The 23228-nt window shown below is 38.8% G+C and overlaps 1 protein-coding gene across 2 annotated transcripts in view; it reads right to left on the bottom strand.

Annotated features, from left to right (window-relative positions):
* Positions 1 to 23228, bottom strand: part of MICU3 (mitochondrial calcium uptake family member 3) — a 114171-nt gene that overhangs the window by 5137 nt on the left and 85806 nt on the right. The window contains exons 10-14 of one of the 2 annotated variants that reach the window (XM_075556761.1): positions 18081 to 18181; positions 17280 to 17451; positions 4839 to 4947; positions 3360 to 3517; positions 2088 to 2156 (exon numbers count right to left, since the gene is read on the bottom strand). In XM_075556761.1, coding sequence (XP_075412876.1) covers positions 2088 to 2156; positions 3360 to 3517; positions 4839 to 4947; positions 17280 to 17451; positions 18081 to 18181 — 609 coding nt within the window. The remainder of the gene's footprint in view (positions 1 to 2087; positions 2157 to 3359; positions 3518 to 4838; positions 4948 to 17279; positions 17452 to 18080; positions 18182 to 23228) is intronic. The other variant, XM_075556762.1, reaches the window with a different exon arrangement.

Here is a 23228-nt window from a genome sequence, read left to right as displayed (position 1 = left end):
GAGACAGAGCAGCACAGCAGCTCTGAGACCATGGGACAGAACTAAGGAGCAGCACAACCATGAGAGCAGAGGAGCAACGCTGAGTCTGTGAGGCAGAGGTGGTCGGCTTTCTGGCCCACGGAGGAAGACCAAGAGATCTCACCAGTTTGTAAGTGGTCAGCTTCCCTAATAAACCCCTATAATCATGAGTACTGTGAGTTTCTATGTGGCCATTGCAATGGTGTCCAGAACCCAGCAGAGTTTAGTAGCATGCCACGGCAGGGATGGCTGATGGGATAGAGGAGGAGGGAGGGTGGAGGCATATCTGACCCCTGCCTTGTGATAACCATCCTTAGGCTGATGTGGACTTAAGATTCTCCTCCTGCTTTTTGTAAGAGCAGAGGTCAGATATGGCTCCTATACCATTTCCTTAAAAGTCCTGTGGAATTCTTGCTCTGTCCAATGTTATCCTTAATTTCTTCTGAGTCACACAGTCAAATGCATTTGTGTAGTCAAACGCGCGCGCGCGCACACACACACACACACACACACACACACACACACACACACAGAAAAATCTTTTTGGTATTCTCCGCTTTCAGCCAAGATCTAACCCATCAGTAATTATCTCTCTCCCTTCACCCCACATCCTCTTCTGAATCCATCCTGAATTCCTCACAAATTTTCTGCTGATATACTACTGCAACTGTGTTTGAATTATGTTCAGCAAAATTTTACTTTTGTGTGAAAATTAATAATTTCTGTCATCTGTTGGATCACCTTTCCGGGATCAACACATGTAGGGATGCCTTTCAGTTTCTTGGCAAGGATGGGCACTTCCACTGTGGCCCTCATTTGTTGAGAGCTCTCAGTTGGCATCCTGTCAGTTCCTTCAGTGAAGCTCGAACCTACTCCTTTAACATCATGCTACCTCCTGAAATGATTGAATGGTGACCTTTTTTCTGGGGTGGTGGTGGTGGTGGGGCGGGTGTACAGTGACTGTGTGTACACCCTTATTTTTTTTGAGACTTCCTGCATCATTCAATATAATGCCCATAGAATTCTTCAGCTTGATAATTCAAAGTTTGAATGTCTGATTGTTTGTTTCCATTTCTTTCAGCTTGAGAAATACCAAGTATGTTCTTCCCCTTGGCCTTTCTAACTCCAATCTTTAGATATTTCATTATAGTTCTTTGCTTTCTCTTTTCAAGCCACTCTTTGATCTTGAGTTTCTTCATCTTTAGCTATAGTGATTGTAAATCATACGATCTGCAGAATTTTTTTCATTGGCCGATTTTTGGAAGCAGATTCCAATCTTTTCTTCCAAATTTATCTTGGTCTGAAAGCTATGCTGAAACCTGTTCAGTGTCCTAGCAATACGCATTCCTCCAGTGACAGATGGGGGTGCTGCACAGGAAGTGCACTGGCTGGGAATCAAAACAGGGGCTCCTACGTGGAAGGTGAGAATTCTATCATTGGAAGACCTATTAATAAAGAGTATGGGTTTGTTTCTTTTCTTAATCAGAAAGGATGAGGTTCAAATTCTGGTGTAACACTAATAATAACAAAAAATTAGCTATTGTTATTATAGCAAATGTTTTTAATAAAGGTTCTTCAAAATACTGTATACACTCGTGTATAAGGCACAGTTTTTGTGGTAAAATTAGGTGCCTCAACTGATATTTGGGTCAGCTTATACTTAAGTGTATATGGTAGTAGATATCCCTCATGTTGAAATTACCCTAGATTTTAATTAATCATTGCATTTGGATTCATTACATATCTATTCAAATAAAAAATCTACAGGTTAAACAGAAAAACTTTTAATCAAGACCCTTGAGGAAAATCAAGTGAGAATTACAGTTGGGTGAGTATGTGTTCCAGTCCATTTTGGGATCATACCTTCATAATGGCAGATTAGTGCTTTGTCATAAAGTCTGATTCTTGAATGAACAGTTTTCAATAAAATCATGTATTCTTTCAAATTAAAAACAAATCATAATTCTAGTCTTTACAGATATTTCTTGAATATTATAATTGATAAAGTGTGATCTTTCTTTTATTATTATGGAGCCATTATATTTAGAAAAGCAGAGAGACTAACGTACTTATCTGCTATGAAGTTCCTTCTTGAGACAGGACTTGAAAGTGGGATACTTTTGAATTGTCTTATAACCCTATGGAATAGAGAATAAAAAATATGACCATATAAATAAAATGTGAAGAAAGTCCTAAGTATTTAATGACTAAACAAACACATAATACCTGAGAGTAATAAAGTGATAGAGGTTTTACAGTATAACTTTTATTTTAATTTCACCTCATCATACTTAAGTTTTAAATAAAAAATGATTTTCAATATCTGTCCTTTTCAGTGACTTGTGGCACCATCTAAAATGTTACCAAGTAACCAGTAGGTGGCAGATAAGCACACATTGACTTTATCAGGATGGCTTGGACTTACTAAAAATCTTTAAAACCATGTCTAAGATGAATTTTGTTTTTTTTAGCATACATGTTTCTTTTTAAAACTGTGTAACACTTAAGGCTGTTTTGCCATGAAAAACTAAATATTCTACTTATTAATTTTAATTTTAAAAAATGGTGGCATTTCAATAGTTGTTAGATGTGTAAACATACACTGATTCCAGCTCTAATTTCACTGTAAATTTTTTTTCTTAAAAAAAAATTTCTTAAATAAAATCTAACCACCACTGGGAAAAAAAAAATTTCTTACGGGTAAAGCATTGAATTTATAGTACTTACTCTGTACTACGCTGAATAAAAAATCTTTGACAAAAATTTTTTTTGGCTTATTTTCCATATAGAACATATGGACTATGTAGTGACGGATGAGCCTCTTAAGAAATTTGTGTCACACAAAATGAGAAAGTGACATTTCTTTGTAGTTACCAGTGTGAAGCAGCACTATGCAGATAAAATTTTTCAAGAATATTTGGCAACGTTTCTCTCTTTCCAAACTAGAATGTAGACAGTAACCTAACATAAAATAAACTGTTGAACATGAAAATGATTTTATATGAAGGAAATTTAAAACATTCATGAGAAATTTAATTAAAAGATAATGGAATTTTCCCACAAACATTTTGAAGCCTCTTCATATTCTTTATACTATGTGAATTGTATGTTCATAAACGGTCAAAAATTAAACTATTTAAAAAAAGCATTGTCTTTCATCACCTCATATTCTTCTTGAAGGCAGATAGGAAATATCTTTTTAATGAAAACATTTCAAGTTTATATCCATACATTTTTATTAAAATTATCTCTAAAACTTAGATGGATTATTTTCTTTCCTATCAAAAGGGGTGGGGGGTGAGGAAGGTGGTTATACATAGATCTTAAATTTATAGGCTTACCCGGAATCCTCTATGGAGCCTGTCTTTCATAATTCCAATAAATTCTTTATAACTTAATTGATCATCTTTGTCAACATCAAAAATCTTGAAGACTGTGTTCACTAAATGCGGCGAAAGTTTGAGGCCAGTGGCTACATAGACAGCACGCTTAAATTCATCTAGATGAGCACCACATAAAAAGAAAAAAGGGTTAACGATTAACATCTCAATAATACATGCTAATTACTAGAAAGGCTGTAGATGAAATCGGTCTCTAAGCATGAGGCATGATTTTACAGACCTCAGTTACATTAAACCCACTGCCTGTAGGGAACAAAGATGTAGGTGGTTTTCACGAAAAGAGCCAAGAAGCTCAACAATGCATCGTATCACTGACTTCTGAATGAGCACCTACTAGCGACAGATGCCCTAGAGGTCATTTGGATGAAGAAATTCTCAAGGAACTTACAGTTCAAATGAGAAGTGAGTCATCTGCCTAAGTAACGATTATACAAAAGGCACCAACCAAGTGCTATGAGAATTTGGAGACGAGAGATTGTTTTCATCTTATTGGGAAAGGCTGTGGCTTTTGCATTGGAGCGGAGCCCTGACAAGGAAGATGGATTTAGGCTTGTAGAGATGTAAGAAACTGCAGATGAAATGGCACAAATGAACAAATGCACTGGAGAGACATGAATACAGAAGGAATCTTCAGGGAGAAGTGAGCTGCTATTAGTTTGGGGAGAGCACAGGGGAACACACAGGAGCTGGAAAACGGACACAAAAGGGATCTTAGGGGAAGAACCCGTACATTTTCCAACTTGGAAACGGAAGAGTTTTCCATAGTAGTCATGTTGTAGAAAGGTTAATCTGTAGTTTACAAAGCCCATCTGTCTGTGTGGTGTTTGGGAAATAATGAAGAGTATTTGCTAGCAGAAAGCTGGCATTCCAAACCACAGCAGGGCATTCCTCAGTGGCAGTGGGCTAAGGCTCATATGACCAAGTTTTCTCTACCATGCTACCATAAGATGGACCATACATTTAACTCTCTTCATCTGACCTCATATTCTTCAACAATCTTCTGAGTATCATTTGGTTTATTAATCCACCTACAAAATGAAGGAGCAGGTCCTCAGAAGAACAGCATTTTGAATGATAGCTGTATTTCTTTTAGAAATGAAGCAAAACTGATATTCAGTTTTATGCATTATTTTCAAAACTTGGTAATTCTCATCGTTTGTTGATTAGTGGCCATGCTGACATGACAGGTTTCGCAGTTAGCACAACTGTGAATAAAATCACCAAAATAAAAAATCTCATTCCTTGGGGATGCCTGAGGCACGGATAGCTGGCTCCTCTCCAGTAGACACACGTCCCTCAGTGTTCCTGAGTGCCCATGAGGTTTCTTCCTCTTCAACGCCACTACCTTTTATCTATGATATTAAATGATGGGCAAAAATAAAGTTTTTGCTCTTTATATTGAAAAGATGATTACTTTACCTTGTCCTATAGATCGACTTGCAAAGTTGTACATATTCAAGGCTATTGCAAAGTCTTCTAGGTTATTCAAAAACTGGAAAAACGACCTGAATTCATCAAATGTGATGCCCTATATCGGGAAAACATATATATATTAAATCTTGTTAAATTTATTCACTACCCATATTAATAAACAGATGAAACATCTGCAATATACCATGAAATAAGCATTTCCGGGCATATAGACTTATTTCTTTAAAACGAAATATAAAATTCAATCAGATTTATTTTCATTGGTAATGTTGTTACATTAGCAATCATAGGTGGAAATATTTTTAAACACTGTCTACTGAGCACAAAGATTCAAAGAGGATAACACAAAAAGTAAATTTTAAAAGTTCAACTTTCAAAAATGCTGTGTTTCAGACCACAACTTTGAGAGTCAATACAATGATTAAGCAAACCCAAACTACAATCCTGAGAAGGTAAAAAAAAAACCCCAAACAAAAACAAACCCCACCCAAGTTTTCCCTGCACATGTTTTCCTTAGCTAGGACTTGGCATGAGTCATTAATGTCTGTTCAGTAACCTTCACAGTGGGATTTCCCCTTGTTTTTGCCATGACCTCCCCCTCCCCCCCCAGGGCAGTTCGAGGAAGTTCAGTGACTGTCTACAGCTCTGGGAGGCCCACACAGAGCTGACTGTGCAATCAAGGCAAGACTAGAATGTCATGTACACGCATTGCAATGATTGTGCTAAGACTTGAGTTAAACAGGGCACCTTTCTTTGAAGTAAGTACAATATAGCTCAGAGTAACATGATTGGAGAGAAAGAACATGATTCTAGAGAAAGTGCCAAGAGGTTGTGCTCGATAAAGTCTGACCTTTATACGATGGCAAAAGCAGAAGGGAAAGGAACACGGCAGAGTTGGAAGGGGAGGCAGAGGACCAGAGGAGTCTTTTTCCATATAAACGCGACATTGATTAAATAACTTCTTGTGAAAATTTCACTTTTTGTTATACATTATGTCTGCTTCTTACAGCTTAAAACATTTTTTTAAATTGTTTTTTTTCTTACAGCTCTTCTTAAAAAAAATCATTTTATTGGGGGCTCATACAATTCTTATCGCAATCCATACATACATCCATTGTGTCAAGAACATATGTACATATGTTGCCATCATCATTCTCAAAACATTTGCCTTCTACTTGAGCCCTTAATACCAGCTGCTCATTTCCCCCTCCCTCCCAACTTCCCCCTATCTCATGAACCCTTCATAATTCATAAATTATTATTCTGTCATATGTTACACTGTCCGACGTCTCCCCCCGCCTTCTTCTCTGCTGTCCATCCCCCAGGAAGGAGTCTATACGTAGTAAATTCTTATAGTCGGTTCCCCCTTTCTACCCCACATTCTCTCCACCTTCCAGGCATCGCCATTCTCACCACTGGTCCTGAAGTAGTCATCTGTCCTGGATTCCCTGTGCTTCCAGCTGCTATCTGTACATATGTACATCCTCTTACCTAGCCAGGTTTGTAAGGTAGAATTGCGATCATGATAGTGGGGTGGGGGGGGTGGGGAAAAGCATTTAAGAACTAGAGGAAAGTTTTATGTTTCATCGTTGCTACCCTGCACCCTGACTGGCTCATCTCCTCCCCACAACCCTTCAGTAAGGGGTGTCTGGTTGGTTAACCAATGGGCTTTGAGTCTCCACTCAGCACTCATCCACATTTTCAATGATAAGATTTTTTGTTCTGATGATGCCTGATACCTGATCCCTTCAACAGCTCATGGTCACACAGGCTGGTGTGTTTCTTCCATGTGGGCTTTGTTGTTTCTGAATTAGATGGCCATTTGTTTATCTTCGAGCCTTTAAGAACCCAGACGCTATATCTTTTGATAGCTGGGCACCATCAGCTTTCTTGACCACATTTGCTTAAGCACACGTTTGTCTTCATTGACTGAATCAGGGGGGTGGGCACCCATTGATATGATTTTTAGTTCTTTGATGTCTGATAACAGGTCCCTTCTGCACCTTGTGGTCAGACAGGCTGGTGTGATTCTTCCATGTGGGTTTTGATGCTTCTCAAGCCTTTAAGACCCCAGATGCTGTATCTTCTTATAGCTTTTATTTTACTGGAAATGTGACCTTTCCTCACAGTCCATTCTTGTTCCCTCTCACTTTGCTCTTCTGCTTTACTTATATTCATTTATGGTCACCCAAACTCTGGATCCTGTACTTTATGTGCTATGTTTTTCAGAGAGGGATGTTTGAATCAGCTAACAATGAGTTAGCAGTGATTTGTCTATATTGACGCGGAGAGCTAGTTGCCAGGGAAAATGGTCATTGCTCCGCTTCTATATTAGTTTATACCAATGGTTCTCAACTCTCCTCATGCCTCGACCCTTTAATACAGTTCCTCATGTTGTGGTGACCCCCCCCAACCATAAAATTATTTTTGTTGCTACTTCATAACAGTAATTTTGCTACTTTTATGAACTGAACGACCCCTGTGAAAGGGTGGTTTGACCCCGCAAAGGGGTTGTGACCCACAGGTTGAGAAATGCTGCTTTATACTGTGACCAGCTGCACAGAAAATGTGCTGAAAAACTGGGGTTCAGCTTATACACGGGTCAGTGGCATGAATGGATGTCATCTGGTCAAGCCCGACTAACAAAAGGAGGAAATCTCATGAAGCCTGACCTAGAGTTAACAGTAAAGTGGGTTCGAGATGCATGGGAAGACATTCCAGAAGACATGGTGCGACGTGCTTTCCAGAAATGTAGTATTAGTAATGCTATGGATGGCAGTGAAGACTGCGCTTTGTATGAAAATGACAGCAGTGATGGTGATGACGGCGATTTCAGTGAGGACAGCGTCTATGATGACCTCACACCAGCTGAAGTTCTGCACTGGGATACGGATGATGATGAAGGATTTTAACTGTTTACATTGTAGCTTGGTTGCTGATTGAGCTCAGGGAATAGTACTCTTAAGGTATCATTGTTGATACCTTATTGTTTCTGTTGAACCTATTTTCCACTTACTGTGCTGGTTTACTAATGTTAAATGACTTGTTGCCCTTTTATTTATGTTTTTTATTTAAAATAAATATTTAAATACATTACCCCACTGATGTCTCAATTTTCAGTAATTTTATTTTCATTTGTTTTGATTATTGAAACTCACCAATAGCTTCCGCATTTTCCACCTTAGGCTTATACTTGAGACAATCAGTTTTTCTGGTTTCCCAGGTAATAATTAGATACCTCAGCTTATACTCGGGTCGGCTTATATTCGAGTATATACGGTAGGTAATATGAGATTATTCTTCAGTACTGTGGATTCTAAGCTTATAGAGTTGAGTTTTTTTATAAAAGAGAAGTTATATAAAGACACCTGGCAGAGGAAGGATGGTCAATAGGATAACAGAGGCAGATGAAAACCAAGAAATGCCAAGGGCAACTGGAAAGCTAGGAGAGGGGCTTAGTACAGTCTGTATCTCAGAGACCTCAAGGACAAGCAACATGGCTGATATTCTGATTCAGCATACATTTACACAACAAATAACTTGTTCAATTTTGGGTATTTTGTTTTCACAATTCTATGAAATTAAATGATGAAGGAATTTTGGAACTAGGCAGTAGTGATGGTTTGCATAACACTATGACTATACCTGTTACCACTGATTTATGCACTTTAAGAAGGTTGAAATAACTTTTATATGATGTGTATTTTACCATAGTACACATATTCTCTCTGTCTTTTATTGAAATATGTTAGGATGAAAATATAGTTGCTTGTGATTTGAACTGTGGCAAAACTGAGATATTTTAGAAGATATAATTCAATAAAAAGACACACCAGAAAATGCAGTAGATATCAAGCTGCTATATCTAATTATAGTTTGTACTGGCCACTAATGTGCTTGGTCTGTAGCCACACATACAGCTGCCAAGTAGAAGGATATGACTGTCCACAGTGTGAGCTTGCAATCTGGCAAGAGTAAGGGACCTAAGCCTAAAATAACTGCTGAAATGAGGAAAAGACCAGCTAGGGAAATCCAGAGGATAAAGCTCATAATAAAATGTAAAACATAAAATAAAAATAATCATTCAGAAAACGTGGTGTTATGAGGCCTCAAATTTATAACCTAAGCATGTTCTCAACACAAACTCTACCCTGATTCCATAAATTCAGTAAGAAACTACTTTTTGGCTGTGAGGCATTCCATTATATAAAAGGCAAAACCCACTGCCAATGAGTTGATTCCAACTCATAGGACAGGGCAGAGTAGAACTGTGCCATGGGGTTTCTGAGGCGGCAAATCTTTCATGAAGCAGACTGAGCTTCATCAGGCTCCCACAAGGCAGCTGGTGGGCTTGAACCACTGACCTTTCAGTTAGCAGTCCAATCCTTAATCACTACAATGCCAAGGCGCATATTCCGTTGTATAGGTCACGGTCCCCCAATTTATTTTCCAAGAATATGTATTCTTTACTGAAGCAAACGGCCTCATCTGTTTCCCATGAAGTTGCTGGTGGACTTGCATGGGCCACCCTTCAGGTAGCAGCAGTCCAGTGCTTAACCACTGTCCTGTTACTGTCCCACTCCACTGTATATCAATTAGTTTAACTAGCAGCTTGTTGAAAGACCCATAAGTAGTTTGGAATCTTTTGCTATTAAAAACAACATTGCAATGAACAACTTTATACAGCTGTCATTTCAAACATGAGTGATTATCTTTAGGTAAAATTAATAAAAAACAGGGGGGAAAAGTCAAACACCCTGCTAGTTAAATTTCTTAACATGGCTCTTCTATTCATGTCTGTAAATCTCACCAAATGACGGAGTGGGACTATGCAAAGAGGGTGTGTGATTGATTAGTTTCGGTTGCCATACCCCGGGCTATCGGAGCACTTCTCTCAATCAAGTACAGGCGGAATCCCCAGGATCATCAAGGGAGAGCCATCAATGGCACACATTTGAGAACTCTGTGGAAAGTGGCAGAGACCAAGGCCAGAGGCACCAGAGGCTGCAACACAGAAACCAGGGGACAGAGCAAAGGAGCTAGTCTGAGACCACAGGCCACAGCAAGGAAAACACGAGACAGAACAGGGGAGCAGCACTGAGACTGTGAGGAAGGGCAGTAGCTCACAGCTTCTGCCCACAATAGCAGAGGCCAAGGGACCACTGGCTGAAAGGCTGAGGACCAGAGAGAAAAGTTGACTGCTGGCTGAGGAGACATGTTGCTGTGGACCAATGATTGTTTCCCTTATTTATTTTTTTTCTGATCTTAGCTTGTATTTACCTATCAAATTCCCTAACCCTCTTAATCATGAGCATTGTCTGTGAGTTTTGTATGACGACAGAAATGGGTTATGGAACCCACCAGGGAAGTAGAGTGCCATGTGAGAAACGGTGTTAGAGTAGGGTTCAAGAAGGAAGGAAGTCATAGGCTTTGCGCTGGTGAGAAGTTCACTTTTCCTTCTCCCTTATTTACCCGAACGAGGTCAGATGGGGCAGCGGTGCCATTTCCTCAGGCCCTCGCTGTTGAATGTGATCTACCATCTAGCCATCGATTCCAGCGCTGTTCTAAGTGCTGTGGACGTGCACAGGTGAACGGAAAAGGGAAACAGTGCCAGATCGCCCGTGGCTCACACTGCAGGTGGGAAAGCCGGGGTCAAACAATACATTTACGCACATATAGTTTAGCAGTGAAAATAGGTAGATAATTAAGAATAAAAACGGGCAAATAATAAAGTATGTTAGAAGATGACAATGCTATTGGAAAACAAACAAAACAAAGACTAAAGTAAGCAGCAGCATAAATCTCTGGAAGCTGGGGTTATAATTTACACAAAAAGGCTATAACTCACAGAATAGGCCATGTGCTGAAATAAATGATTATTTATATAGAGGTTATATACTATTTATGTATGAGATTGGATGTGGTAGGTCTCATTGAACTGTAACATAGTGAGCCACTTGGATATCTACCAGAACATTCAGGGAAGAGAGGGAACCCGTGTAAAAGACAGACAATGGCAAGTGAGCGAGTAAGGAGGGTAGAAAATGAGGTCGCAAAGTTGATGAGGAGGAGAATGTGTAGGAGTTACAGTCCACTGGAAAGAGTAAAGTTTCACTTTAAGAAAAGTGAGGTGTTGCCAAGGTAAGTTCTGAATCATGGGATACATTCTCTTAATCACTAGACTGAGAACAGATTGCAAGAAGAAAACGTTGGAAGTTGAGAAGGAACTTAGGAGGCAAATGTAATAAACTTGGAAAGAGAAGGTGGGATGGACGTGCTAAGATGTGATGGCATCTTGAAAGAGGTGGGTTTAATAGGATTTGCTCATATATGTAAGTAGAATATAATAGTTAAGGCGCTGAAAAATTGGGTCAGAGCAACGAGACGAAAGGAGTTTCTATGGACTACAACAGACTAGAGGGTGTGTAAGCAACTTCTTTGTTTTTTTTTTTTTAAGCCAGGGAAGAAAATTTTGTCATGGAACAAGCAAGAAATACTTGAGCCTAGAACAAATTCTGGTCAGGCCAGGAGGAGGGGTAACATACTGTGACAGATAGGTTTTCTAGGCCAACATAGCTCCTGTAGGAACATGTGGGTGGAGTTTAACCTGTCAATCGGGTTGCAGCTTGATTAGAGGGCAACTGAGATAAACGGCTTTCCAAGGCCAGCCTCCGTCTTATTTTCCCTGGTGAATGGATCAGTGCACTGCTGCCTGAGCTGGTCCGTAGCCTCAAACATGTGCTGTGCTACCTGTTGGCCGAGCCAACCCACGGAACTTGTCACCATGTGGGTGTTGCTAGAGCTTGAGGGTCCACTGGGACTAGCTTTGCTATGCTGCCGAGCTGCTGGCCTCTGCTGTGCCTCAGCTTTGCATCCTCCTGCTGCTGCCTGCCCACTCTGCCACGTCTCACCTGAGTGTCGAGTCCAGTGTCTGCTTCCTCAACCTGGGACTAGCAACTGCTTGAGTTGAAGGGCCTTCCGTAAATTAACGGTTTCAGAAAAGTGAGTTGACCTGAGTTCTCTGTACTGCTGCATAGGCTAATTAGCTATTGTATTCTTACTATATAAACCTGCCCATACATCTTGAAATATATAATCATAAGTGTCCTGGTTTTGTTTCTCTACAGAACCCTGCCAAACACACCAAGTCTCAAGTTTGATCCAGAGAAATCAAGTTTACAATGATCTCTGTAAGAGAGTAAAGCTGCTCGAGTCTCTTGCCTGTAGCTAGAAGGGAACTGATGGAGGCTTAACCTGACTAGATAGTCTGAAGATGGTTTTTGGGCTCCCACTGTCCTCTATAGCCTTCTACAAATTGGGTGTTCACAACTTAAGCTCTGATACTTTCTTTCCCCTTTGTCAGATTTGGATTTTGTTATTGTCATCTTTGGATCACACAAGCTGGTGTGCTTCTTCCATGTGGACTTTGTTGACTCCTCACTTAGATGTTTAAATACAAGCGTTTAGGACAACAGACACTATTCTGATTCATAGCTGGGCACCATCTCTGTAATTAACTTTTTAAAGAGATGATCGGGTATTTCATTTTGCAACTTATGAGCCAGAGATCTCACTAGCTAGTCATGTGGAGGTGCTGACTGAGCAGGGGCTAAGATGAAAAGGTCCAAAATTGAGGAGAATTGCTTAAGCAGAATGCACAATTTGAAAGTCAATATATGCTATTAACTATCAGTAGTCCTAATTATATCGGAGTGCTAGCTCCAACTATCTACCCAATGTCTTCACTTAAATTATCTAGCATGAATCTCAAAATTGTTCAAATTAAAACTGATTCCCTCCTACCCCCAAACACATACCCTTGCTTATGTCAGTAAATGGCACCAGTATTTCACCGCTTGGCTCAGATCAAACCCCTAGGAACCTTCTGAATTCCTCTTTTACCTTTACATTGAAATGTAATCCATCAACACGTTCTGATATCAGGATACTCATCTCTGCAGGGCCTCCTTTAACAGCACCTTAACAAACTAGGGATGATATTGTGAGGAATGAGAATTCTCCAACACTTTCTTGTGCTATGTACAACTTGCATATACACACCGAGAGGAAGAATTTAAAATCTGGAGAGGCGTGCATCATAATAACCCAAGCAGCTGGACTATACATCGAATGCACTGTCAGAATTGGAAGAAGGCTCTTTAGCAACCTGCATCATGCAGGTGACACAACACTGCGTGCTGAACGTGAGAAGGGTGTGAGGCATTTGTCGATGAGGATAAAGACTAGAGCTTTCAAAAATAGAGTACAATTCCCTGTAAAGAAAAGCAAAATCCTCACAACTGGACCAACGGGCAACATTATGACCTATGGAGAAAAGATGCTGCCAAGGATTTTATTTTACTTGGATCCACAATCAATCCATGGAAGCAGAAGTCAAGATACCAGGAAAATCTGCTGCACAATGTGTTAAAAAGCAAAGATGTCCTCTGGAGGACTAAAGATATGCCTGACTCAAGCTATGTATATTGCAAATTGTCTCATATACAAGGAGGTATGGTAGCCCCCCCCCACCCAAAAAAACAAAACAAAAACCAACCAACCAAACCAAACCAAAATAAAACAAAACAGAAAAAAGCTCTGCTGGGCGGAGCTTTCATAGTAAGTATTTTTCCCACAAGGCAAGTATCAAGCAACCCGCTCTGAGTTAGTACACCCAATGGCATCACCTGGGATGGTTCTCTCTGGTCACAGTGAATTTCATGAAAGCAGTTTGCTCGTTTTTTGTGAGGACTGATTTAGGAGAACAGCATGTGGCTGTAAAATTCTGTTTCCTGCTGGGGAAAAATGTCACAGAAACTGTTGTGATGTTGGACACAGCTTAAAAGGACAGCACTAAGGGAAAACTCAAGTGCACAAGTTGTTTCTTCATTTCAAAAAAGGTGAAATGTCGATTGATGACCAACCTCATCTGGATGTCTGTCAACTTCCAAAATGGATGGAAATGTTGACTCATAGTGCGTTTGGAGTTCGCTCCACCAGGTCAGACTGTTAATCAAGGTTTCTATTTAGAGGTTCTGAAAAGATTGCATTAACAGGATGTGACAAAAAGGCCTGATTTGTGGCAGACAGGGGAATGCTTTTGCCACCACAACACACCTACTCACGCAGCCATCTCAGTGCACCAGTTTTGGGCAAAAACAGCATGCCTTTCTTGCCCCACACACCTGACTCACTTGATTTCACTCTATGCGTTCTCTTTTATGAAGAGGGACATAAAAGGACAGTGATTTGAGGTCATAGAAGAAGTGAAAAACAAAAACAAAAATGAGGGAGGTGCTGTCAGCCATCCAAACACGAGTTGAAAAATGTTTCCAAGAATGGAATTGCAGATTTGACAAATGCATTAAGTGTAATGGAGAGTACTTTGAAGGTGTTAAGGTTCTTTTGTAAACAAACAAACAACCTTATGTACATAGCTTTGGGGGGGGTGTTCCATTTTGGGGGGTACCCCCTCCTATGTATGTGAAAGCTGAACAATGAAAAAGGAAAACAGAAGAATTGATGCGTATAGTGTTAGCAAAGAATACCGAGTACCATAGAGTACCTGATGAAGAACAAATCTGACTTGGAGCCAGAATGCTCTAAGGAACGAAGATGGTGAGACGGAAGAAGTTTAGCTATACTATGAGGAGAGACCAATCCCTGGAAAAGAACCCAGGCGAAGTAGAGGGTCAGCGGAAAAGAGACTCAACAATAATGAGCTCAAACAACACAAGTGGGGCTTTCCTTTGGTTTACAGCACCTGACAACGACTCTATGTCTTATTTCATGTCGGGGCCAACTGAAACCTATTTTCTATAAAGCAGCCAAAGTGGTCATTTGAAATAATCAATCTTATCATATCTGAGTGTCAAAGTAGACACTGAGTACATACTCACTGAATACTTGTTGAATACCATTCCCATGCTTTAGAATTTACAAATTTTTTGTGAAGAGCAATAGAGTAAATAATCTCATTTTTGTGGACCAAATGGTCTATGTTGCAATATTCTACCAATATGAAACAAAAACAGCTATAGAAAAAACAAATGAGCGTGGCTGTGTCCCAATCAATTTATGAGAAAAGGATTCAGGTTAGCTGACTAGCCCTCTGGCTTTCAAGTTGCAATCTTCTGCTACCCTTCCCATGCCTCTTATCACCATCGGAGTGAAATTTAAACTCCTTACCCTGGCCTAAAAGGTTCTAGGAGCTGGCTGACTGATATCGCTCCTTCTCATCTCCTATTTCTTTCTAATTCACTCGTTTTGCATTTTCTCAAATGTACTCAGCGTTTTAGTTCCTAGAGCCCTTGTCATTGGCCGTCTCCTCGGACTTGAATGGTCTTCAACTAGAATTTTGTGTAGTTTTCATGATAACAGCTCCAACACCATCTCTTCAGAAAAACGTTCCTGATCATCCACTTTTTCTAAGTCTCACGTTTCTTGGTCCCTTCCACAGCATTTTTCACAACATGAACGTATGCATGGCTTCAAAAAGTTTGTAGAACGTAGGATAAAACACAATAGAATTCTTCCACAATTTTTTTGAAACCCCCTATAAAATTTACTTAATTTGTTTGCTTATTTTATCTCCTCACTAAAATTTATTTCCTTGAGAGAGATTATGCTTATCTTGTATCTTGATCCCCAGGGTATAGGCTAGGCCTAGTAGACAGCAGATGGTTGATAGGAACTTGTGTCATAAATAAAATGAAAATGTTTTAGAGATGGTGTTATTCCAATAATAGCAGTTGCCATAGAGAGTCCCTCACTCACCAGGATTCCAGTTATGACGAACCATACTTAATATCAGGCTTTTGTTCTGCACGTCATGCAATACTGTAGTCTGTTACGTCCTCAGAAGGTTTGAAAGACAAGGACCATCTATAAAGACACTGCTTTCTTTAAAAAGTAACGATAAAAACAGGTGTGTGCCTATCAGAACCATTTTACAATGGAGTCACTAGACAGGAACTCCGTCACAAGCTGGGGACTACCCATATTCTTCCAGAGGGAAAGGCATGAATGGTAAACACAAATTAAGAAAGGGGTGGTAGGACTCTCATTGACTCCGAGTGCCCTGCATTAGAATCCTTGGGGGAGTGTGCAAACACTTGAGAGTCTCAGCTTTCTTCTCTCTACCTGGGAGATTCTTCTGAGTTTTGACAAGGTAATATGTTTAGGGCGTGGGGTGGAGTGAGGACGGAGCATAGCACAAAGTAAATATTCCACCAGTGCTTGTCCACTTGCCAAACGTTTCTTTTCTACCAGAATGCTTCATAGGGCTTTTCATTTCTGTGAGGCGTATGGGCTCTGATGCGACGGCTTAACTCTACCATGATGATATTTCTACCAAGGAGAAGTTTTCAGAAGCTGAATTTAAATTCTTAAAAAGTTTATTATTTGTAAGTGATTTTAGATTGTAAAACTAGTTGAAGAAACAGTATGAAGTAATTTATAACACTTCTACTCTTGCATTTAACCTTTGAATCACTAATTTTTATGTTTCTATTTAATGAAAAAAAGTGGGGAGTCTTATGGACCTAGATGATACCAAAAAAGGCTGACAAAATACTATAATTTCCAAAGTTTATTTTTTATGGTAATACTTATGAAATAGGAAACTTTAGTTTAACACCTGCAAAGCAGACAAGAGCTTGTGATCCTGAGAAAATGCAAACAAACGGCTAAATACACCCAATCTGTGTCTTCCTTCCTAAGTAGGCATGGAGAACTGTTTTAGCACGGACACCGCGGATCTAATCTAAACAAAGTCAAACTATGTGCATGTTTTTCCAGGACAGATTAACCTGATCCTTCTATACACAAACAGAAGGCAATATGTTCAAAACATCTCATGCTTGAAGGGCCACGTGGAACATCATTCTATGTAGTCGCAGTGATGCGTTCAGATAGCACCAGATACTGCAATTACTCACAATTGCTGACAACACATGTGCTGCTACACAAGCAGACAATCCCTGTTCAGGTTCTTAACCATGCATGCCATCACAGCTCTTTGAAAAACCTAGCTTCAACTGCTGATAAGATCGCGCACTACCAATGGCTATCTGCAAACGACCCTTTATTCAGAGTATTCCAGAATCAGGTGTGACTGAAATGATGTCAACATCAACAGCTTTGAAAGAGGTGATGCTTATGTAGTCGTTCATGAAGCTATGTAGTTAAAGCATATTGCTCAGCAGAATTCTTTTGAAAAATGGTAATTTGAAAAAAAGAATTTTAATACCCTTAGGGGTTTTTAGCAATCTTAGAAAAGTTGATCAAAAAATATTAGCCAGAGCCCTTAGCATATAAATGAAAATAACCTACAGTGTAATACAACCTTTACAGAATTGTAAAAATTCTGTATTTTCTTACACTTACATGATAACATACTTAACAAAACAAACACAGGGGATTAAATACCTTTTCTTCAGGTATACTGTAACGCACATTTTCCAAAAATATTGATGTATTTTCCACATTTGTATATCTCAGAAGAATATGAGCAAAATCTTCTTCACTGATAGTATTCATCCCTTTAGAGTAGGAAAGGAATTCTATTTCTAAAACTTCTGTCTGGAGGTTATCCATGAATCTGCGCCAAAAATATAATAAAGGGCGAAGAACATAACATGATCCCATAAAACTTATATGGAAATAATTTACTTATGTAATGATACAAAGCTTCATGGAATTGTTCCTTATGAATGGAAAAGAAAAGGGCCCAAGTTATATAAAGTTTAACCATCTAACGATTGTGGCATCTAACTTAGCTCCTCAGGTTGGGTTTCCTCATCTCTAAAATTAAGATACCAAAAGTACTTCACAGAGCAGGGAAGAGACTCAACACTACAGAGGTCCTTGCTATTGTAACTGTGCGAGAGAGGGGAGGCTGTCTGTTCCTGTACAGGGTACAGTCTCGGAAACACGGGTCCATCTACCTTGTCCTGTCGGGTCACTCTGGGCTAGAATCTACCCAATGACACTGAAGTTTATTTAATTTTTTGGGGGGGATATTGTTATAGCACATTAAAAATAATAAATTGGCAACCCAGTTTCTTCTGAAATATGTAGGACATATCAATCTAGTGACCCAGTTAGTTTTTTATTGTTTGGTATTTTCCTCTTGCAAATACCACTGTAGCCACTTACAGGTACTGATAAGTCCCTTCTAAATTTACTGTGCTAACAGTTTTTAATATAAATATAAAAATTAAAGGTTACCTATAAAAGTCTTCAAAGTTGAGCTCAGCTTTTCCTTTCCTTCCAAAAAAGTGTACAAGAAGTGTAGTATCTGCTACTAAACTTGTGATGTCATCAGCACGCTTAAAAAAATCACAAATAGGAATAATATCCAAAGGACTTTTATCAATTTGCAGATATAGTAACGTGAGAATATAACCACAAAAACAAAGCAAAACAACAATAACCAACCCCAAACAAACCCAAACTAAAACCGATTGCCATGGGTGCCAACTGTGTGGCCCTGGCAACCTAGAGGACAGGGCAGAACTGCCACACAGGGAAGGCACCCATCAGCGACGTGCGCTGACACATGGTCCTGACACGTCAGAGTGGCTTAGCAGTTTGAACCGCCCTCCACCTTCCTATTCTCAGCGAGTGCTTAGCCACTTGTACCCCTACAATGATATATAAATATATGCAGCAGAACGTAAAACTAAGCTCAAAATCAGAAAATAGAAGTTTGAGTGAAATTCTTTTTATCCTAAAAGGAACAATTTTAAAGATATAAAATTAAAAACAACTGTATTATTTTAAGTTTTTATCCTCAAATTATGCATTTAGGGTATCTATACACAAAAGTTATAATTCTTTAGTAATCACCTAAAAATGAAAAAATGTAAATAATTTAGTTTGAATTTTCCTAATCAACTTGAAAATTCATGTTTTAAAGGATGCCCCCAAATTGTCAATTCTCAGATACACTGGTTGTCATGGGACTGACTGACAATAGGACACTCTCCGCCTCACAAAGCAGCTCCGTCAGCCACGCTATCTTCCTGAGTTCCATATTATTGATGCTCCAATAGATCATATTCTATTTAGATGAAACCATAGTAATAAAATTACTTTGGAGCATCTCTAATTTATTTCAAGAAAATGTTTACACAAGTTTGCGAAAGGGTAAGAAATTAATACTAGATGTTTCTGTCTGTACTCAAGCTGATCTGCTAAGTTTTAAAAATGAAAGTTTTAACTATAACCGAGCTAATAGTCCTTAAGAGGTTTCTTTTTTAGAGAAAGCCTTTTATTATAAATTAGGTGGAAGTTTACATAGTTTCACATTCAACAAGTCACATACCCTCTGACCAACCCAACACTGCCATCTCCTAAGTGTACTTATCCCTTCTACCTCCTCCGACTTTTCTATCCTATGCACTGGGCTGCTAACCACAGGATCAGAAGTTCAAAACCACCAGCTGCTCTAGGGGAGAAAAATGAGGTTTTTCTACTCCCATAAAGAATTAGTCTCAGAAACCCACAGGGGTAGTTTTACCATCTGGTAGGTTCACTAGGAGTTGAAATTGACTCAATGGCAGTTGAGAGAGGTGAAAATTCAAATGTGGAGGAGAGTTCGGTTCCAAAGCTAAAAATAAAGATAGTGTGTCCCACGTAATCTCAATATGACCAAGAAGCCTCTTGTCTTCCAATCCATCCAGGACCTTTATGTGATCCTTGGCAGACCTGGCAGTGGCAGCCTTATGGTAAGTGTTAATGGTCTAAGAAAATCTCTTCTTTAAAGTAACTTCATAGGTTTTCTTTCCTCCATCTCCTTCTTCCTTGTCTTATTTGCCTTCTCCTCTGCATTTTGCCTTGTCTTTTCATTTGACCATGAACTCTGGCTCATTTTGAGCCTCTTCTCTAGAGTAGAGAATGTGACTGAGTTCGTGACCACCCCCCCCCCAGGGCGTGAGCACTACTCTCGGGAATAAGAACAGTCCATGTGTCAAAGAGTGCTCTGAAAGATTAAATGATGGATAGAAATCATTAGCCCCGTGGCAGACATATTATAAATATTCTCTAAATTTTAGCTAGTATTTAGTTTTGCTACATATATTTTAAGAAACTCTCAGAACACACAAAAGGGCCCTGGAAAAGAACAAGACAGAAGAGATACCAAAGTTACGTCTTCATGGAAGAAACAGCATTTTTACATAGTGCATTCTGATTTCTTTTTCATAGCTGAAACTACATATAGACATTACCTAGATCTGTGGAGGGGGGAATGCCTTAAAATGAGACATTTAGTGAATAGCAAAAGTTAGTGAACTCAGATAGCATAATTACTGAGTGTTTTTCTCCAGGTGTGTGATGTCCTTTACCTGAAGACATAACACACTGAAATGTAGATGGCATTGTTTTATACAGCTTTTGAACAATGACCTCATTCAGGCAGTTTTTCTCAGGCCCCTTGAACAGAGCAGGTCTTCACTTACAGTCTTTCATCAACAAAATCTTATTAGATTTAGGTTGCATTTATCCAGGTAATCCAGATCCACAGAAGCATAAGTAACAGTTTGACATCAGGAGAAAAAAATTAGAAAATGGAAATGGTGAAAACATTTTTTTCCCCATTCAATGAAACAGAGTACTGTTCAGATTCATTGAAAACTAAACCAGTGTCCTTGGTATCCTAACAGTGTTATATAACTTAAATCACTTAAGGGGTGAGACAAAAATAGACTTTATCCCTTTGATTCTTGGGCTCATTGTTAAAATAAAATGAATTCAGGTGTATTCAAAACAAAGTGAGAAAACAAAGCCACAAAAGAACCCAAATATATGAAAGGCCATTATCTAACTTGTTTTGATTAAACATATTTTACATAAAACACTGAAGAGTTTGAAGATATCCTTCAAACATATATATATATATATATATATATATCTTTTGTTTTTATTGAACAGGGTTTAGGCTGCATTTTTTAATAAATCAATTTATTGGGGGCTCGTACAATTCTTATCACAATCCTTACATCTATCCATCGTGTCAAGCACATTTGTACATTTGTTGCCATCTTCATTCTCAAATCATGCTTTCTACTTGAGCCCTTAATATCAGCTCATTTCCCCCTCCCTCCTCTCTCCCCCCTCCCTTATGAAACCTTGATAATTTATAAATTATTATTTTGTCAGATCTTATACTGTCCAATATCTCCCTTCACCCACTTTTCTATTGTCCATCCCCCAGGGAGGAGGTTATATGTAGATCCCTGTAATCAGTTCTCTCCTCCACCTTCCCTCTACCCTTCAGGTATCACCACTCTCACCACTGGTCCTGAAGGGGTCATTTGACCTGGATTCCCGGTGTTTCCAGTTGCTATCTGTACCAATGTACATCCTCTGGTCTAGCCAGATTTGCAAGGTAGAACTGGGATCATGATAGTGGTGGGGGAGGAAGCATTTAGGAACTAGAGGAAAGTTGTATGTTTCATCATTGCTCTACTGCACCCTGACTAGCGCGTCTTCTCCCCGTGATGCTTCCGTAAGGGGATGTCCAGTTGCCTACAGATGAGCTTTAGGTCCCTACTCTGCACTCCCCCTCATTTACAGTGATATGATTTTTGTTCTTTGATGCCTGGACCTGATCCCTTCGACACCTCGTGGTCACACAGGCTGGTGTACTTCTTCCGTGTGGGCTTTGTTGCTTCTGAGCTACATGGCCGTTTATTTATCTTCAAGCCTTTAAGACTCCAGATGCTATATCTTTTATGCACACATTTGTCTTCAGCGATCTCAAACATTATTTTTTATTGATTGAAATGGAAAAATCCCAGAAAGTTCTGTCCAAGTCTAGAGGGAATCTTGAAACTTTTGTCAATAAAATTTTTGGATACTCAATTAAAATTTATAAAGTATAAGTAATATTTGAAGTATATAAATTAAAGTTCTTCATAAGAACTTAAATAATCCTTATCATTCCTGAACTGATAAGGCAGGAGTAGTTCAATAATTACATTATAATTTATAGTTGCAGTAAAATTTATTAAATATGGTTTTTGGTCAGAAAATAGTTTTAGCTGTGACATATTCAAATTTTCATCACAACAATTTTATTATACTATGAAATCCTTGACAATCTCATTATTCTCTCCATTTCTCATGATGCTGCTTACAGTCCAATAGCAACCCCACTGCCAACAAGAATTGATTCTAACTGATAGTGACCATATGTTATAGTGTAAAAGTATCCCAAAGGTTCCAAAGGTTGTGTTCTGTATGAGAAAGCACATTGCCACATCTTTTCCCATGGATCAACTGGTGTATTTTAACTAACGACGTTTAGCAGCCAGGCACTTAGCAACTGCTATACCAGGTCTACTAGTCCTTATTGGTCCAGGTGTGAGGCTTTTTATTTTATGATGTGGTGTAATCCATACTGTAGGCTGCAGTCTTAGCTCTTAATCAGTAAGTATTTTGATTCTTCTTCTCTTTCACCAAGAAAGGTTGTAATCTGCATAGCAAAGATTTTTAATAAGGCTCCTTCCAATCTTGATGCTGCATTCTTCTACATTTATAGTCCATTTCTGGTATTTGCATATTGATCAAACAAGTATGGGACAGTAATGTAATAAAATTCTGTTTCTTTTTCTGCTTCTCTATCAAACTTGCTTTCATAGTTGAGGTAATTAATCTAGTACAAGATCATAATATGAATTAATAAAGCATATGGTTTACTGATAAACTGTGTATCAGGAGAAAAAAACCATGTTTTGTAGTTCTTGCCAATTTCTGCAGTATTAATATTCCCATCATGACTTCTTTCAAGCTGTCAAGGTAAGGTCACAGAAAGCTGAGAAGGGGAGTTATCTGTAGAACTGGATCGCAGGAGTTGGTCAAAGCTAGTAATATCACACTACTGTTAGAGCTACAAACATTTTAAAAGATCTTATACAAAATTATATAATCATCTGAGTTTATAAGAGCTGACTGTTCATCTGGAATTAAGTCTTTCAAAATTTAAATTTAATTCTACATCAAACATCAGACTAAATGGAATGAAAAAACACTGAAAGTAGAGAGGTGTATATTCTAGTAGGGTGACAGGCAATATTGACATGTTTGTCTATTTGAAGCCCAAAAGCAAGGCTACAGTTAGCTTGTAGGGACTCACAGTTGCTCTGATATGGCTCAGTAAAAGATTTTTAAAAATAATCAATGAAAAATATTTATAAATAAAACATATACTCCTTCTTTATTCCTCAATTAAATAGCTCAAGTTTAACAAGTAACCTTTAAAAGGTAATTGCTTATAATTGCTATAAATATGATCATTATAATATATGCATATAAGAGAAAACATAGGGAAGTATTTTATTTGTCTTGGCATTTTAAATTAAGCATGATGAA

The sequence above is a fragment of the Tenrec ecaudatus genome, chromosome 8 (assembly GCF_050624435.1).
Source record: "Tenrec ecaudatus isolate mTenEca1 chromosome 8, mTenEca1.hap1, whole genome shotgun sequence".
NCBI classification, from domain to species: domain Eukaryota; kingdom Metazoa; phylum Chordata; class Mammalia; order Afrosoricida; family Tenrecidae; genus Tenrec; species Tenrec ecaudatus.
The sequence above is the reverse complement of the archived record's forward strand: the minus strand, read 5'-3'. Positions and strand labels throughout refer to the sequence as shown.